The sequence below is a fragment of the Fundulus heteroclitus genome, chromosome 1, assembly GCF_011125445.2.
Source record: "Fundulus heteroclitus isolate FHET01 chromosome 1, MU-UCD_Fhet_4.1, whole genome shotgun sequence".
Classification (NCBI taxonomy): Eukaryota; Metazoa; Chordata; class Actinopteri; order Cyprinodontiformes; family Fundulidae; genus Fundulus; species Fundulus heteroclitus.
The window spans coordinates 39,206,343-39,225,834 of NC_046361.1; the positions used below are offsets into that span (position 1 = coordinate 39,206,343).

The 19,492-nt window shown below is 40.1% G+C and overlaps 1 protein-coding gene across 1 annotated transcript; it reads right to left on the reverse strand.

Annotated features, from left to right (window-relative positions):
- Positions 1 to 4,437: 4,437 nt before the first annotated feature.
- Positions 4,438 to 18,984, reverse strand: ctdsp2 (CTD (carboxy-terminal domain, RNA polymerase II, polypeptide A) small phosphatase 2). Its single transcript, XM_012869237.3, has 7 exons — positions 18,284 to 18,984; positions 12,750 to 12,916; positions 10,852 to 10,953; positions 10,566 to 10,622; positions 10,028 to 10,120; positions 8,312 to 8,497; positions 4,438 to 5,591 (listed from the first exon to the last, which is right to left on the reverse strand). Exons 1-7 carry the CDS (start codon positions 18,342 to 18,344, stop codon positions 5,466 to 5,468), a joined length of 792 nt encoding a protein of 263 aa, XP_012724691.2. The 5' UTR covers positions 18,345 to 18,984; the 3' UTR covers positions 4,438 to 5,465.
- Between the last annotated feature and the right edge of the window lie 508 nt (positions 18,985 to 19,492).

A 19,492-nucleotide genomic window follows, 5' to 3' on the forward strand; every position in this document is an offset into this window, starting at 1 on the left:
AAATAACCTGCCCCGGTTTATGTAAACACTGTTTGTGGAAACCAAACGTATAATTTTATAACAGAGCCGCCGCTTGTCGACAAACCCCACTCCCACTTCCTGTTGTGTAAGGCTACGGACGAACGTTCACCTAAAATGGCCGTCATGGTGACCAGCCGGGATGACGTCATCACACGATCAATAACGTTTTTTCAGTTTTTGCGCCAATCACGTGTCACGAGGGTCACCGTTTCCGCGAGAGAAAATAGTTTCAGCTCAAGGGGATAAATACAAGCAACACATAGATGGTCACCGCATGTTTTTGGTGATTTTAGGGAAAAACAAAAGTTTTTTTTAATTGTTTTCGTTTTAGAATTGTTAAATCTTACATACAAGCGGTTGTGTCTGTGATCCGAAAACGATGTATAAATATGTAAATTCAGTTTAAAATAATAGAGGCGAGAAAGGAATCGCTAACAACAAAAAATTGGCTAAGCTACGGTTATATATATATATATATATATATATATATATATATATATATATATATATATATATATATATATATATATACATACACAATACAATGTATTATAGATTAAATGTATAATAATCCTACATATTTGTTAGATGCATTTATATATATATGTATACAAGTTACACATGGATGGTAGCCTGTATTTAAATCAAACACAGTGGTTATCTGATGTAACCAACAGGACAAAGTGCAACGTGCTGTAAGGCAAGGCAAGGCAAATTTATTTGTATAGCACATTTCAGTACAGAGACAATATAAGTTCTGTGTCCCGTTACATTTTGTTAATGTAATTTAAAAAAAGAGACACGTAAGCAATTTAAAATGTCCAAATATCAAATGGAAATATGGCCCAATATTTTTTTTTCCATTTTTATATATTATTTTTATTATTTTCTATTCTCTTGATGAAAATAGAAAAATTAATAAGCAGAAATTTAAATGTGGTTCTATGTAAACATCAACTATTATTCTATATTCCAGTAGAAGATGAATAACTGCAGTTTTAAAAATTTTTCTGTAGCTAGCTACAGTGTTTTTATGCACAATTATACACTCGCATGTTGTACATTTTTAGCATACCTTACTCAGTTGCGCATTTCATTTGAGTCTGCCATTGTATTTTTCCTCCATACCTGCTGTTGATCCACCTGAATTTCCCCACTGTGGGACAATGGCAGGTTCTACTATTGTCCATTTTAAATTGTGACAGTAAGAAACGCTTTTTATACTATATACCCCAAAGGTTTCCTGAATATTTTTCCCACCAGAAAAAAAGCATAAATGAAGAATATAAAGGCTAATGTAAACACATTGACCATTTGGAGGCCTTTGAGTGTGGATAAAAACTTTCCTTTTTGACAAAGCTTCTAGTCAGAGTGGCTCATGTTACCCTGAGCTACCTCTATAGTTATGCTGCTATAGGCTTAGGCTGCTGGAGGACATCAGGGTCTATTTCTCTCACTGCGGATTTCTCCTACTGCTCTCCAATCTGCGTTGTTTGTTGTTATTTCAGTTTTTAACTTTTTGTTCTGCGTCATTTTTCTCTTCATAGAAGGTACACCTGGTCTGGCGTTCTGTTAGCTGTGACATCAACAGGGGAGGCAGATCACCCTCTATTACCATCTAACATAGAAAGTACTCCTGGATCAATGTGAGCTTCTGAGCTTTCTGTGTCTCTGCTCTGTCTTCTCTAAGCCCCAGTGGGTGGAGGCAGATGAGCGTTCACACTGAGCCTGGTTCTGGTTCTGCTGGAGGTTCTCCTCCCTGTTAAAGGGGAGTTTTCCTCTCCACTGTCGCTTCATGCATGCTCAGTATGAGGGATTGCTGCAAAGCCATCAACAATGCAGACGACTGTCCACTGTGGCTCTACGCTCTTTCAGGAGGAGTGAATGCTGCTTGGAGAGACTTGATGCAACCTGCTGGGTTTCCTTAGAGAGGAAACTTTCTCACCAACCTGGAGGATCTGATGGAGTCTGACTTTGGAAAGATAAAGATGACACGTTGTTGTTAATTGACGCTATATAAATAAAATTGAACACATATTTTTGATGGTATTGTGAGCCTGATGTGGAAAACACTCATCTGTTTATATACGCAGTGATGTCTTAGGGTGAAGCGATACTTTGACGGCCAAAGCTGAGGGTGTCTAAATATAATAAAAAATTGTATTCCCTGTTGTTGCCAATTGTTTTTTAATTACTATTTTAACCTTTTAACGCCTGATACAGGCAAATGTGAGGAAACTTCACATTTAAAAAAAAGAAAATCTTTTTAATTAAATAAAATTTCAGGTTTTCAAACTTTCTTTGTATTGTAATTGATACGTCAGACCAAAAAAAATACATTTTCCTCATGTTCTCTGCATTTTTATACAAGGTGTGTAAATATATATATATATATATATATATATATATATATATATATATATATATATATATATATAAATATGTATTTGTATCAGACTTTGTTTTAGACGTAGAGTTCTCAGAAATGATAGATTTGTGGTTATAGAGTTAAATACACAAAACAAAACCTAATTTAAATTTCTGGTTATCCATTTTTGGTCACAACAAAATAATTAAATTAAGTAATAATTTGAATTTTAGTAGCAGTTTGTTTTTCCATTACTAGTTTCTGGAAAACCTTTGACAACCAAAACATGCATGAACTGCAAACAAAGATTTGATGTATTTAAAGCTACAGTTTAAATGAAAAGTGACAGAAACACATACAAAGAATGTAAAATATAACCAAATTTTATTTTAAAAAGCAAAGTTGGTAGCACCTTTTTTTTTCTTTTCTTTCTTTAAAGAGTTTTTGGTCGGATCAGGTATAAAAACGTTTCTTTTATTCCTTTTTTTTTTTGCAACACACAAGAGAATTGAGACTTCTTCAAATACTTTTGGTCATCACAACATACATTTCCATATTCGACTCATATCGACATGCAGGCGATAATAATCGCATCAGACAAACTTTGTGAAGAAAAAAAAAAAAAACTACCAAAGAAAACTCATAAAACATGTCATGATGAATTACAACTGAATTAAAAAAATGATTTAATGGCAAGATTTCACGCTTGTTTGTAAATTATATTTACTGCAAGCGAACAGGTTTGCGATCGTTCCATCGGCAGAAAAAGGTGTGATAGAGGCACAGATAGACGGTTAAAACAAGGCCAGCCTCAGTAAAGGCAAAACGGATCACAATAGAAAATGCTGAGCAATAACAAGTCCTGGACAATTACAACTTTCTTCTGGCCAATAAATACATAAAAAAAAAAAACACTCGGCTATTTCAAAATCTCAAATTTGACAGCTTCAAGTGTTGTACCAGCGCCGCTGCACCCCCGCCGGGCTCCTGGCGGCGTCTCCTCACGCGCAGCATGACCCCTCAGGAGTGAGCCGGCCCCCCAATCTCTGTTCAGGCTTCTCTCTCCGTCCCCCGCTCCCAAAGGCACAGTTCATACGTTCAAGCACTGTCCATATAAAACAAGTGCAACTTGTTTGGAGAGGAAGGGGGGAAAAAAAAAAAAAAAAAAAAAAAAGAAATAAAAATCCCCGCAGTCTGAAAACTCTTTAGATTTATATCATCCTATGTGCCAGCTTATCCAGTGTAACGGTCTGCAGCGGACCGGCGAAGATCTTGCCCCCCTGTTCACCCAACCCGTTACCAACAACATCTCAACATTATTTATATTGCATGTCTTTTAAAAAAACAAAAAAAGGAAAAAAAAGGGTGTTTTACAGCACAAATGAGTAATATCCACTTTGTTTTGATGTAAATACGCATACAGCATTTGCAGTGGCATGAAAAAGTTTTCACCCCCTTTTACAGATTCCTCGAGCTTTTGCTTTTTCTGTCACTTTGAATGTTTCAGGTCTTCATGCCAATGGAACGCTTTTATTTTAACATTTTTCCTAAAGTCTTCGGGTTCATCCAGGATGCTTTAGGGGGAATTTGATGCTGTGGGCTCCGTTTATACCGCAGGCCTGAAACAATTGTCCCACCTCGCTTCGTTTTTGTCTGTCCACCAAATATCTGTGCAAATGTCTCAGGAATCAGCAGAGAGTCTACCATAGAGACCTTTCCTGCCCAGAGCTTTTCTTATTGCTGAACCGTGAACACTTTTTTTTTAAATCTGTAAATTACGCTTTACAGATTTTTCTCTTCCATTCTCGCGCACATTGACCAATCAAAATGTTGCCAACGTCCACGCAGGCCAATAGAAACGCGTCTTTGCGCTTCACTCCGGAGGAAAGCCCAGTGAAGGTGATCTGATCTGTAAAAAAATGTAATTTGAAAAGAAAGCAATTCCTAAAAAACTCAATCTGAAAAAGAGAAATTTGAAAAAATTTAAATCTCTAAAAAAAAAAAAAATTTGATTTTTTTTTTTTGGGAAAAAATGAAATATTTTTTTAAATTTCCAATTACAAAACGTGTTCTTTGCTTGCAGCAATAATGGGACAAAATTCACTCATAACTTAATATATAACTGTGTCTCTCTGAAGTCCCAAAAGCCTTAATAAAACTCTTTGCGATCCTTTCCTGTTCAGATCAGAGCCGTGTTGCTCCTGACCGTGTTGTCTTACTGGTACTATTTACATTTCTAGATTGTAAAAGTTAGGAAAGATTTAGGTTGAAATTTAACCCCAAAAATGTGGTAAATCACAGATAACTCATAATTTAACAAGGGAATATTGCTTCTTAGCACAAGATTGGTTTGAAAAGCTTTTTCTCCCTTAAGAACTAAAATCACAATTTAAAAACTGTTTTTTTGTATTTCCTCAGGTTGTTTTTCTTCTGATTTTGAATTTTGTTTGAAGATCTGAAACATTTAGCGGGACTAAAAAAATAAATAAAAAAAAGCAAAGCAGAAGAAATCCTGTAAAGGGGGCTGGACTTTTTCACAGAACTGTTCATCTGTCGACCGCGAGAGGTACACCATGTGATCACCGAGCTGGGTTGCATAGAGAAACATTGTTCAGCATTTAAAAATAGATTTCCTTATTTTAAAAAGAAAAAGGAAAAAAAAGAGGAATCTATAAATGTATAAAAATCTGGTGGAATAAAAAAAACAAAAAAAAAAAGTGTTTTTCTCACTCTTGTTCCTTGAAAGGCACAATAAAGCAAACCATGTCCAAAAGTCAAGTGAGGGCAGGCAGACGTCTGCTTTGGCAAATGATTCACTTTCATATTTAGACCAGCTGGAGTGATTGTGACGCGATGGCTTTGGTTCACCCCCCAGTCTCTCTCTCTCTCTTGTAGTGCTTTTTAAAAAAGTAAAAAGTGGTAGTCAACGTTGCCAGGTCTGGGCTGGCTCCCCAACCGACCGCCCCGCCAACACAAAACGCTAAAAGGCGGCGTTTTTTTTTTTTTTCTCTGGGTACGCGTAGATCTGCTGTGTTTGCAGGAGGAGGAGGAGGAAGAGGAGGAGGAAGAGGAGGAGCTACTGCTCCCGCAGCTGGTCCAGCCGGGCGTAAACGTTCTCCGCCTTGCTCAGCTCCTCGAAGACGGGCAGCAGGTTGAGCAGCTCGGTGTCGTCCGCGTCGTCGAACCACGACACCACGGGAATCTGACGGACGAAAAGAAACGAAACGTGTCGTGACTGAGAAACAGGTAAGAAAGCCCCGAATACAAGCGATGAGGTCATATTTACCATGATGCAATTAAATTATAACCAATATCATGGATTAAATATCATCGTGTTATTATTCTTAAAGAGAAATGCAACGTCTATTTCTGCGGCTGCTAAAACATAAATATTATTAGCTACTGTGATGGCATTTTATAAAAAAACATTTAATGGATTTTTTTATACCTTTTGTTGTGCTTCTATGCGTTAATTTAGTTTTCCTGCTACTCCAGGTAAGAAAGCCCCGAATGCAGGCGATGAGGTCATATTTACCATGATGCAATTAAATTATAACCAATATCATGGACTGAATATCATCATGTTATTATTCATCCATGGTTCACACGGCAGGATTTTCAGCCATCGCTGTGACTGTTAGGATAATCTTGAGAGATATTCCTGCTAAGTGTGGCGAGTTAAAAGCGGTCGGGTCCGCCTGGTAGAACGTCAGGACCTAAAATCGGGGATAATGAACCTGTTGGATTGTCTTCCGCTGATCTATCCTAGCGTGTTTGGTGTCTCCTGAGGATAACGAACGTGAGTAAGTGAGTAAGTAAGTAAAATCTTATTGAAAAGAGTGCATTTTTTCTTGATTTGAGCAGGTAAATAAGATTATTTGCCAATGGAATAAGATTCTTGCACCTAAAATAGGAACAATTCATCTCCATCATCATTTTTCAAGTGCAGAGTATCTAATTATCTTATTTTAGGAGTAGAACCACTAACCCCATTGGCAAATAGTCTTATTTACCTGCTCAAATCAATGAAAAATAGACTAATTTCTAGGAAATTTTGCTTACTTTTAGTTCCCTTTTTGCAATGCAGTAACAACCTGCACACCTAAGAGCGTTGTCACTGCAGCGTCGTCAGCTTTAAAATCATCTGACTACCAGCAGCGGTTTTCTTGGTGCCTCATTAAAGAGTCAAAGTCAAAATAGCCACAAAAAAATACAAGTTTCTTTCTTTCTTTGCCAAAAAAAGGACATTAGTGTGATACTTCGGGCTCTGAGACATTTATTCAGCAATGAATTAAAAGTTATTTCTTCAGATCGGCCTTTTTAATATGCGGAAGATATGATTAATAAAATGGTTTCTGTAATTTGTCTTTTTCTTAACGGACTCACACACTGCAAAAAGGGAACTAAACATAAGTAAATTGAAATGAGTGTATTTGTCCTTGATTTGAGCAAGCAAATAAGATAATCTGCCAATGGAATAAGATTTTCACAATTAAAATAGGAACAACTCATCTCCATCACCTTATTTCAAGTGCAGGATGTCTAATTATCTTATTTTAGGGGTAAAAATACTCATTCTATTGGCAGATAATCTTATTTACCAGCTCAAATCAAGGAAAAAACACTCATTTTAAAGAAAAGTTTACTTACTTTTAATTCACTTTTTGCAGTGCAGGTATTTCCTGAATTGGGGCTGCAGGAGATCAGAAAATCTTGTAAAATCAGTTCATTATTTTTTGCTTATCCTCTTCCTTCTTACCGGCGCTGCCATCACTCTGCTGCCTTTTAACATTTTTAACATTTTGCCCGCTGTGAGGATCCGTCCACCTGGCTAAACATCACATCAGCGCCTAAAACGCAACTTCCCAACACTTTGGAATATATCACACTGCAGAAAGGGAACTAAAAATAGGCAAAAATTTCTTGAAATTATTTTTCCTTGATTTGAGCAGGTAGATAAGACTATTTGCCAATGGAATGAGATTTTTGCACTTAAAATAGAAACAATTTATCTCTAAAATAAGATAATTAGACATCCTACACTTGAAATAAGACGATGGAGATGAATTGTTCCTATTTAAGTGCAAAAATCTCATTCCATTGGCAAATAGTCTTATCTACCTGCTCAAATCAAGGGAAATTACAATGATTTCAAGAAAAAAAATCACTTACTTTTAGTTCTGTTTTTGCAGTGCAGTCGACAATCGGTCTCCAACGCCGACGTTGCAGCGACATCATACTTGCAATATGTTTGCTATGAGCCACCATGTGACACTTTCCTCATTTTATACTAGGGCTGGGCGATAAATCGATTTAATCGATTAATTCGAATTTACAATTCTTTAAGATTTCATTTTTGGAAAATCAGGATTTTATTTTGCCAATACACTCATTGGGTTTCCATGAAGAGAACAGCATGTGATGCTGAATATATGTTTAGGCAAATGTGTTGTCAAAATATTGTTAAGTGGAAACTTTTTTTTTACCATAATACGAGGTATTTACTTATTTACTTTTTTTTTTAACTTAGTTTGAAGTTCACAAGTGCAGTGAAGCCTGTTCTTAGCTCAATGTGTAATACCACTAGCAGCAAATGTTTTGTTATATTTTCATTGTTTATAATGGCACGGCTGCATGTTTCACAGCTTGTTTTTAGTTGCACTTTGAATTCAGGTCAACTCCCTGACGAAATACTTGACATAAAAGCAAGGTTTTAAAATAATTTCTTTAATTTCTTTTTATGAAACAAAAAGGAGGAAAAAAAATCGATTAATCGGATTTGGTATGATAAAATCTGAGATTTATTTTTTAATCCATATCGCCCAGCCCTATTTTATACGTGCTTTTATTAATACACTTGCCTGATTTGTGTATTTTGTTTCTTAAAGGAATGAGTGTGGAGGTGCGGGGAGGTCCACTCACGGCGTTATTGGGGTGGAAGATGTACGAGGCGGGGGAGTTGTCCAGGATGAGCGTCCTGCTGAGGTCCCGGCCCAGGCGGCTCAGGTCCTTCACGTAGCAGCCCTGGTGGAAGACGCAGGACTCCCGGAAGAGCCGGGTCCGGAACACGCCGCCCTGATCCAGCAGGTCCGTCACGGGGTCTGCATACTGGGGAGCAGGGAAGGTGCGAGGGACACGCTAGTGAGGAACGTTCTACGCATGGTTAGAGCTGCTCGTTCAGGGCGTCTAATAAGGCGACTAGCGGCTCGTTAGGCGGCTCTAAAAAGAGGAACTACAAGACGAGAGAAAGCAGAACAACATCTGACAGATCAGGAGCTAAACGGCCCACTTTGACCTGCTGACACCACTTAAAGGAGAAGTCCGGTCAAAATCAGAGTTCAAACTGCTGAAAGCACTTTAAATATAAAATTATTACATACTGTTCAATAAATGATACGTTTTTTTAATTAAGAGTAATTTCCATTTGAATGTGCTTTAGTGGAGGCAGCCATCTTGATCAGCTGTAGAGCAAGTCCCAATGCTCTATCTGTCCCCTTGTAAATAAATACCCGTTTTCATGCTGAAATATTGTTTTTAACCTCTTAAACAAAAATAGACACGGCATTAAGCATTTAAATTAATACTAATTTTACATTTTAGAGACATAAAAAGACAACAAATAAGCATTAAAGTACGGTTTATGGGTTGGGTTCTGCAATGTTATGAGTATAAAGCTCATCTTAGAACCAATCTCTGCTCCAAATGGTGATCTGCACCAAGTAATCTACTTCCAGCATTTATCATCAGTTATTATAACCGTAAACTGCAGAAAATACGGTCAGATTGGCTTTTTCTGAGTTTACTCTGCTCCTGTTAGAATGAGCCGCAGTGCGTTATGAGGCGGAGGGATATTTCAGCATCACTTAGTTTAGACCCCAATAGACATAAAAAAAACTGCAACCCACAACTCATGACATTTACAAGCGACTTCAGAAAAAAAATAAAACCAAATTCGCATAAAATAAGTGGGCTTGGCAACAGTCAGCATTCTTTCTAATTGTGTCGTATCCCTCCGCCGCTCTGGCCGGTAAACAAATTTTCCGGCAAAAAAGAAAAAACGACTGAAAAGTCTCGTTCTCATGTCATCTTGAAGACATTCTTCTTCGAAATGTTGGCTACAGACGACGTTTTCTCTCTGGCCAGAAGTTCGATGGCAAATTGGTATTCCAACAAAACAGCCTATGGTGGATCATGAATCGGAAAGGTGAAAAAACTAATGTTTTTTTTTTTTTCACTTTTACCCGACATTACAACATCCAACTGCCATGCATGTGAGCATTGTTGCTTTAACTATAGTTCTCGTGAATTTCAATGGTTAAGTCCTCTGGAAATCCGAAATAATAGTTGTTGTAGAGCGCAGTGCCTTACCGCGACATTACGTCACAGGATGTGACAGGATGCCCAAATATGGGCAATAATGGCCGCCCCCAGACACAGCGATTGAGACGACAATTTATGCTTTTATTTTCTTATTGATTAACGCTAAATTCATTAAATCACCACGAACGTATTAGTTTTAGGTATAAGTAATGGTCTGATTTTTCCTTGTTGACCGGACTTCTCCTTTAAAAACGTAATAATAATAAAAAAAAAAGAAATTAATAAGACAGATAAAAGATGAGAGTTCTGTTTTGGTACCTTAGCAAGACTGGCTGTAAACAGCACACACTCAAACATTTCCCCCATCCTGCGCAGGAACTCGTCCACGTACGGCCTCTTCAGAACGTACACCTGGAGAGGCACACAGGCTGTAAGCAGAGACCATTAACACCCCCCCCGCCCCCCCCCCTACACACACAAAACAAATAAAAACCCAACATGTTTACACGTCAGCTGCTCATGACCGCTTCCTGAAACAAGTAATCAAGAATAGGCCGTGCCAGCGTGAACCAGCCTATCCTGGATTACTTGAACCAGGCGGAGGCCCACCAGGGATTCCTCGTCAAGTCCAGAGGAGTCACATTTCTCACTTGATTCCATCTCCACATGTTTACAGGGAGGGGGGGGGGGGGGGGGGGGGGGGGCATATTTATGGAAACCAATCTCCTCTCGCCTCCACTTTCAGTTCAACATCCGGCCAGCAGGGGGATCCGTGCGCACGTCTTTGTGTGAAAACCCCAGAGACGGACTCCCTGTTCAGAGAGACGCCGCCCGCCTCTCCAACATGGCCGCCTACCTGGTGTGTGGTCCCCTCTATCTCCACCGGCACGATGAAGTCTGCGTTGCTAATGGGCTGAAGGGAGAACACAGAGAGAGAGAGAGAAGAGAGAGGGGGGGTTGGCACACCGTGTGCATTCACATGGCATTACATAACAAGCAGCGAGACGCACAGGCCTCGGCGCCGTTGTAAATCAGGGCAACAGCGCTGCACCCCCAACACGCGTGGAGCTTTTTTTTTAGTGCAGAAGCGTAAGAATCACGGCAGAAAAGGTTTTTTTTTAAAGCTGAAGGGTCGTCTGTACCTTGAAGGAGCTGTGCACCAGGGTCTCATCCAGGTCTATGACCACGCAGATCTTCCCCTGGTCCTGGGCCGTCACCTCAGGCAGGAGGCTGACGTCTGAGAGCTGAGGAGACAACACCAGAGATTTATCTGAAAACAAATTAAACCCTCAGTAATTTGATGTGCTCTCTGGGAAAAAATAACAAAAAAAACAACAAAAACAGGGATGGCCGTGTGCTTTAACCGCGCCTCAGGTAAATCTTTACATGCTTTTTGTTCGTATTTCTCAAAAAACCAATCCAAGTCGTTTCACTCAGACTAATTAATTATTAACATATTACATAACGGGAATGGCTCATCCATTAGGAAGGGAAAATTAAGTTGGAGAAAGACGTTTTCTGACCCCAGACCAGGCGTCTAGAGCATCCAGAGGAGCGAGCGTGAGCGGCAAACCCGACCCACAGCCGGCGCCGGTCGCCCGTTAAAAACACGAGCAGCGAAGCTACTCGCTGTATTCAGTTACAGTTTCAAAGGCTGCGACGTTGCAGCTGCAAAGGATTGCCTGCGTGTAACATTCAGTAGGATGAGCCGATACTAGGGGTGGGTATTGCCAAAGAAGTCACGATTCGATTCACGATTCACATGCCACGATCTGATTATATCTCGATGCATCACGATACTTGAATTATTGCAATGTATCGCGATGCATTGCGATATTTTCACTGAACTCTGTTAGAAAAAAATACAGCCGTTACCAGTGGCTGACTGGCTGTGTATGATCTGGATAGTGTCTTCAATTGATACATAACTGAAAGCAACTGAATTCATACATAGCTGTATTTATTGAAACGACTTTTGGGGGTATTTCCTTAAAAACGATTACTGTTACTGGAGTGGACACACTGACAAAAAGTGCCTAGGATATATAAAACTTAAAATAACAAAATAAGGATAATTTTGGCTGATGTTCGCCATCCATTCATGCAATTTTATTTAGTAATTTTTTTAAATTAATAATCGATACTTGGCGTCAAGAATCGATGCAGTAGATCGCGAAAATTAGAATCGCGATGCATCGTCATGACGATTATTTTGCCCACCCCTAGCCGATACGATACGATTATCGATATAATCCAGCTTGATTTGACTCCAATATCGATATTTATTACTTTCAATTTAATGCTCAGAGTCATTCAATCAACAAAACCAGTCAAATATTATATTTATGTTCAATTTATTGAACGCTGATATATTAAACAGGAATATAAAGTGCATTTGGTTTAACACATTTAACGCATTATAGAAACCAAAAATGTCCCAAACGTCTGATTTTAGGGATGAAAGAGCTTCTAAAACTCAACAACACTTCCTCGTTGTGAACAGTCATGGCTGCTGTGATATCGCCCCCTAGGGGTTGGGAGGTATATCGACATTGAAAACCAGAATAAAAAAAAAAAAATTATGTTCAATTTATTGAACACTGATATATTAACAGGAACACAAAGTGAATTTAGTTCAATGCATTTAATGTATCACAGAAACCAAAAATGTCCCAAACGTCTGATTTTAGGGATGAAGGAGCTTCTAAAATCCTCAACAATTCATCTCACTTCCTCACTGTGAACAGTGATGGCTGCTGTGATAACGCCCCCTAGGGGTTGGGAGGTATATTGACATTGAAAACCAGAATTTCGATATTAAATCGCTTTTAAAAACACTGATATATTAATCTTTGTATCGATTTTAATGCACAACCCTAGTCTTTGGTAGGAGCTTCTAAATTTAAGGGTTCTGCATTTACGCTGATTTACGTCTGTCCAGATGGGAGACAGCAAAGCTTAAAGGGTCAGAGCCTGGTGCCAGGAAGAAGGCTCCCCCTAAAAAAACAAACCCCACCCTGATCTGGACGTCTGGCGTTACCTTGACAAGCGTCCCGTTTTCCTGAGACTCCAGCAGTGCATGCTGGGAAGGCGGCGGCAGTGGCGGCGGCGGCGACTTCTGGCCATCCTGGACTTTGAGGCAGCAGAAGAGGGCTTTGAAGATGTTACAACTGCGAGGCTGTTTGAGGGCAGAGCGGCTCACCTGGCCTGTCGGGAAAAGAGAGAGAGAGAGAGAGAGACGCGTTCAGCGGGTTGGGGGTTTGAATCCCACAACTTCCATCCACTAAATGCCTCACAGCAAAAAAAAACAACAACAAAAGTCATCATGATTTAGAATAACTAGATCCAAGTTGTTAGTGAAATCTACGCTGAACGTCCCATTTTCCTGAAGCCCCCCCCCCTCCTGTGTGTTTTAAAGCCTCTGCTGCTCCCGCTGAAAATGGCCGGTGCAGGTTACATAACGGCAGAGAGCGGGAAACCCACACGTCTCACAGACAGCAGCCATTCTGGCCTCGTTAAGACCCCCCCGGGCCGCCTGAACCCAGCCCCCCCCCCGGCTCCAGCTAACACCTGTGCCGCAGACAAAGAGCGGGGAGGGAGAGGCATTCCTGCCGGTCCCCCTCCGGCGCTTTGCTTGTGAGGACTTGCAAAGAGACGCGGGGGTTTAAACCCATCATGGCCGCGCTGAGATGGACCAATCAGAGACCGGCGGTCCTCCTCAACGTGAAAAACACACAGAAGACAAAACGACGTCCAGGAAGTGTTGGAATAAACGCTCCTTCTGTAAAATATGTCACATTTTTTGGTAAACTTCCAAAAAAAAGTGCATCAAAGTGTCAAAGGTGGTGACTGCTCTTAAAACGAAGGGGATTGATTAAATTATCTGCATTTAATGGATAGAAGAAGAACAAAAATCTGGTTTTATTTTTTTATTTTTTAAGTATTCGACCCGTGGAGAAAAACAAAGAAAATTGTGTTCTGCAGCCGATCGACTGGAGCATCTGTGCAGATTAACTCCCTGCAGGAATCTTCCACAGACGCAGTCGCTTTGAACCCAAACAATTAAGCAGTTTTTATGCATGTTTCCCGAACATGCATCTGATTTTTGCTAAACAACAAAAAAACAAAACAATTTTAGTTGATGCATTCATAAGAAACGGAGGGACTTTTCATGTTTGGATGCATTTAATGAACAGGAGGGGGAGAAAAAAAATGTTATTTTTCAAAATTTGCCTGGTTCTGATTTCTAAAAAAAAAAAAGCCCTAAACAATGAATTCTCCAGCCTGCAGGACAGAAGACAAAAGGACGTCCAGGAAGTGTTGGAATAAACGCTCCGTCTGTAAAATCTGTCAGATTTTTTGGTCAACTTCCAAAAAAAGTGTATCAAAGTGTCAAAGGTGGTGGCTGCTCTTAAAACGAAGGGGATTGATTAATTTGTCTGCATTTAATGGATAGAAGAAGAACAAAAATCTTTTTTTTTTTTTGTTTTTTTTAAGTATTCAACCTGTAGAGAAAAACAAAGAAAATTGTGTTCTGCAGCCGGTCGACTGGAGCATCTGTGCAGATTAACTCCCTGCAGGAATCTTCCAACGACGCCGTCGCTTTGAACCCAAACAATCAATCAGTTTTTATGCATGTTTCCCGAACATGCATCTGATTTTTGCTAAACTAAACAAGCAAACAAAAAAAAAACATTTTTAGTTGATGCATTCATAAGAAACGGAGGGACGTTTCATGTTTGGATGCATTTAATGAACAGGAGGGGGAGAAAAAAAATGCTATTTTTCAAAATTCGCCTGGTTCTGATTTCTAAAAAAAAAAGCCCTGAACAATGAATTCTCCAGCCTGCAGGACAGAAGACAAAAGGACGTCCAGGAAGTGTTGGAATAAACGCTCCGTCTGTAAAATCTGTCAGATTTTTTGGTAAACTTCCAAAAAAAGTGTATCAAAGTGTCAAAGGTGGTGGCTGCTCTTAAAACGAAGGGGATTGCTTAATTTGTCTGCATTTAATGGATAGAAGAACAACAAAAATCTGTTTTTTTTTTTTTAAGTATTCAACCTGTAGAGAAAAACAAAGAAAATTGTGTTCTGCAGCCGATCGACTGGAGCATCTGTGCAGATTAACTCCCTGCAGGAATCTTCCACAGACGCAGTCGCTTTGAACCCAAACAATCAATCAAGCAGTTTTTATGCATGTTTCCCGAACATGCATCTGACTTTTTGCTAAACAACCAAAAAACAAAACAATTTTAGTTGATGCATTCATAAGAAACGGAGGGACTTTTCATGTTTGGATGCATTTAATGAACAGGAGGGGGAGAAAAAAAATGCTATTTTTCTAAATTTGCCTGGTTCTGATTTCTAAAAAAAAAAAAAGCCCTACACAATGAATTCGCTGCAGCTCTGGAAGCGTAACGCAAAGTCGGCAACAGCGCTGTTACACAACGCCGTGTTGAGACAAAGCGCGCTGCGACTGGACGCTGTAGCTGCAGATGAGCCTCTCTGCCCAGCGAGGAGACGTTACAGATTTAACCAGTCGGCCTTTTCTGCATCCAGGGAGGGGGACGCGTGTGACATAAGAGCAGAAGTCCCCTCCGCATGGAAAGATTAATCTCTCAGAGGTTTATCAGTGGCAGGCAGATGGATCCCAAAAAATGCTAAATATCACCCAGAGCCCACACAATGTAAAGCACAAAGCAAGGCGGGATTATCTTCCACGGGGAAAACAGGAACCGGGAAGCTCTGTGGAGCAAAGTGTGCAAACAGGGCAGCGTTTGAAAGGCGCTGCTGCGATGGGCGTGTTGAGGACGCCGTGTTTGTGCATTCCGCTGTCAGCAGCAGCCGCCCGATTGTTCCTCGTTACGACCAGCGAGCGGCGGACAAACGTCCCGGCAGTCACCCGCAGCAGGACGCACGCCCACTTCCTGCTCCGCCCGTCTCACCCCGGGCCAGAAAACACAGAACCGGCCCCCAGAACCGGCCTCCAGAACCGGCCTCCAGAACCGGGTCCCAGAACCGGGTCCCAGCAGACGGCTCCAGGGGCCCAGAGCCTCTGATCATCACAGCACAACTTTAACTTTTAGATTTAACGTCTAAATAAACTATTATCTTTAAGAGTTAACGTCTTAACATTTAAATCAACTATTACCTTTCAATTTTTTTGTCCTAAAGTTTAAATCAACTATTATCTTTTAGATTTATCGTCTTAAAGTTTAAATCAACTATTTCCTTTTAGATTTAAAGTCCTAAAGTTTAAATCAACTATTATCTTTTAGATTTATCGTCTTAAAGTTTAAATCAACTATTTCCTTTTAGATTTAAAGTCCTAAAGTTTAAATCAACTATTACATTTTAGATTTAACGTCTTTGTTTAAGTTAACTATTAACTTTCAGATTTATCGTCCTAAAGTTTAAATCAACAATTAACTTTTAGATTTAACGTCCTAATATTTAAATCAACTATTACATTTTAGATTTAACGTCTTTATATTTAAATCAACTATTATCTTTTAGATTTATCGTCTTAAAGTTTAAATCAACTATTTCCTTTTAGATTTAAAGTCCTCAAGTTTAAATCAACTATTACATTTTAGATTTAACGTCTTTGTTTAAGTTAACTATTAACTTTCAGATTTATCGTCCTAAAGTTTAAATCAACAATTAACTTTTAGATTTAACGTCCTAATATTTAAATCAACTATTACCTTCTAGATTTAAAGTCCTAATGTTTAAATAAACTATTACCTTTTAGATTTAAAGTCCTAATGTTTAAATCAACAATTATTTTTTAGATTTAACGTCCAAATGTTTAAATATTTATTTAAAACGAATTATTATGTATAATAATGATTCAAATATAATTATAAATGAATAAATCTAGGTACGGGGTAGTTCCTGGTATCCCTACATGCTATAAAATTAGCTTTAAACCATGTAATTTATTGAAAAAACCAGCTGTGTGGGGCGTGAAGAATCACAGTAATGGCCCTGCCTATAGCTGTCGCTGCACACTGCATGTCAGCTGGATGAAAACAGCCTCCTACCCTGTTACCTTGCTGGGACGATTGTTTTTTCCTCCCCTTTTGGGACATTTAGTCAAGGCTATTATACTGAGATAATATCACCCTGTCTGATACCAAAAGACTTACAAAGCTTAAATTCATGTAGCAGAAATATTATACATACAAGCATGTATGTTACTGTCAGCCAGTCGGTGCCGTTTGTGCTCCAGGTAATCGGTTTCCTGCGTCCAGAATGCCTACAGATAATTCGCCAAATATCAAACGTCATGTATTTCTTCTAATTGGTTGTGTGTCTGCGCGCGAAAGCTCAGCTATCCGACAGAAAATTACATTTCTATTAAAAAATTGGAAAATTTTTCTCTCAGAAATGAAGGTTAGCTAAACGTCTCTTTGTCTCTGTATACTCCAGCTTTATCGTGGTTGAAATGTAGCAAACGCGACCCATTAGCTGCAAAAAAAGGATTATTACTAGCAATTGTATTTATTCCAACATTTAAAAAATTATTTGAGGTTGTGAGTTAGAGGTGGTGGGTGTGACACTTCCTCTCTCTTTATATACACACGCAACCATTTATTTAGCTTACGAATATAATTTTACTTTGTTATACCTGTATTATTTGTTGTTGTTTTTAGTTTTTATCTAGGTTGTTCCTATTCAATGCATCTGATTTAGCTGGTTCTCACCTGTATTATTTGGTATTATTTGTTAAAACAAAGCTAGCGATAACTTAACTTTTCCTCTACTAACGCTGGGAAATGTGGTCCAAACATCTAACAAGAGTTCTTGTTGTACCCTCTTTTTGTTTTGTTTATCTTTCTTCCCTTCCTGTGTGTTCACACTTTTGGTTTGTTCCCATTTCCGACAAAAGAAAAAAATAATAGCAATTTTTTTTTTTATTAATCAACGTAAATTAAGGGACAAAAACGACACCAGAATTAAGCTTTTAAAATACAGTAGGCTTTAAATTGTTAACATCTTTTTATAGTTTTAACTTTCTTCCATTAATCTACCAGGCAGAACGGTTTGCGTCGACGTGTTCCTAATAAAGGGGGTAAAATGGTGCCCACTGCCGGCCTCCCGCCCCGGCCCGGCCCCTCCTCGGCGCCGCCCCTGACAACAACATGAAGACGCACAGATTTGCAGCACAAACAGGTCCAAACAGCGAAAATCACGGAAAAAAACACGATTATACAAAACAAGCGTCTTCAGCTGTAATTTTAAGCTTTTTTTCACACACACCCCGCCCCCCATCCTGGTGATCTAACACAGAAAACAGATAAATAACCTCCCAGCTTGTTTGTTTGTTTTCTTTGGCGCCATATAAACCGAGGATAAGCGTGGGTATTCCACGGTGATCGCTGGATCTGAGTGGGGTGGTGTGTGTGTGTGGGGTGTGGAGGAGGGGGGGGGGGGGGGGAAGCCAAAACAAGGCAGCGCGCCTTTCAGACCGCAGCCCTCAACTGTCAAATAAAAGCAGGATTTTACTACAGCGGCTCTGGGTCCGGCCAGCGGCCGCGGACAGGGCGCGCGTGGGCGGCGGAGCAGCTCACCTGCTTTCGGAGACACCTGGACGTCTTCTTTCTGCACTTGGGTGATAACAGAACTTTCCATCTGACAATCACGGAGCCCTCGAAATCCTCAAATCCTGTCCCCGAGCACCGATGGCCGTCCCTCATTGGGGTTCTTTGGGTGTTTTTTTTAAATCTTCTTTTCCAGCAGTATCCGCCGCGGGCTGCCGTGCGACGCCGCCTCGGTTACGGTCCGGGTTTATCTCGCTCCTGCTCGGCTCCTTTCTTCTCCCGCACCGCCGCTTCTTGCTCCTCTGTCGGCTGCCTTCGGAGGAGGCGAAGAGAGGGGGGGCGAGGCACTTGGATATGTTCCCCGGTGGTTGTCTTACCCTCTGCCCGCTCCGTCTCCTCGAGTGTTCCGCTACAGTTTGGTGGCGACAGCCGCCGAGTAGCCCCCCCTTTCCGCCGTCACTTTTGCACCAACAACATGGAGAATCCAGGCGAGGGAAGGAAAACAACCGAGGAAATGGGGCAAGGGAGGCCGGTTTCAAGCCCCCCCTTACTACAGATAAACAACACCGCCCGCTCGGCCGGAAAAAGCGGCGAAAACCGGCGTCTGTCGCTCCGAAACGTAAAGCCCGACGCAGAAAAACGCATTCCGTGCGGTAGTTGGCTGTAAAATGCGGGTTTTGATGTTATGCGGGGTTTTGTTTTTCCACGGACCGCACTCCTAGGGCGCCTGGAAACCGTCTCCGCTCTCCGATTGGACGATACGGACGGAGGGAGGGGGGGCGTGGTTAAGGCATTCCTCCCTGTCGTGCACGCGCGCGGCCGAACACATTCCAGCGCTTCTCGTGCAAATGGGCGCGCGCCTTGTTTATGAAATGTTTTTTTTTTAAAATATATAAAAAATAAGCACCAACACGAATAACGTGGACATAAACTGTTTGATTATTTTGACTTTAAGCTGAATTATTATTTTTTATTCTAAAACGCAAACGCCCCGAAAATGATCCACCCCTCCTCCCACAGATTCCTATTGTTTTTGTTTTTCTGTTTCGTTTTTAGATATTCAAAAATATTTAACATCAGACAAAAAGATTTGCTGAGAAAATAAAAACTGCATTTTTTAAATGATGATTAGGGGAAACAAATGCAAATGTTCTTACTAAAACCATGAATTAACAGCAATTAAACGCATTTACGGAAATCTGGTTTTAACTTCACAAGCCACACTGAGGCCTGAATCAA

Coding starts and splice junctions, on each gene's coding strand:
- ctdsp2 (XM_012869237.3), bottom strand. CDS start 18,344: ATGGAAAGTTCTGTTATCACCCAAGTGCAGAAAGAAGACGTCCAGGTG. Junction 10,954..12,749: donor AAAACGGGACGCTTGTCAAG/GTAACGCCAGAC, acceptor TTGTCTCCTCAG/CTCTCAGACGTCAGCCTCCT. Junction 10,121..10,565: donor TAGAGGGGACCACACACCAG/GTAGGCGGCCAT, acceptor GTGCCTCTCCAG/GTGTACGTTCTGAAGAGGCC.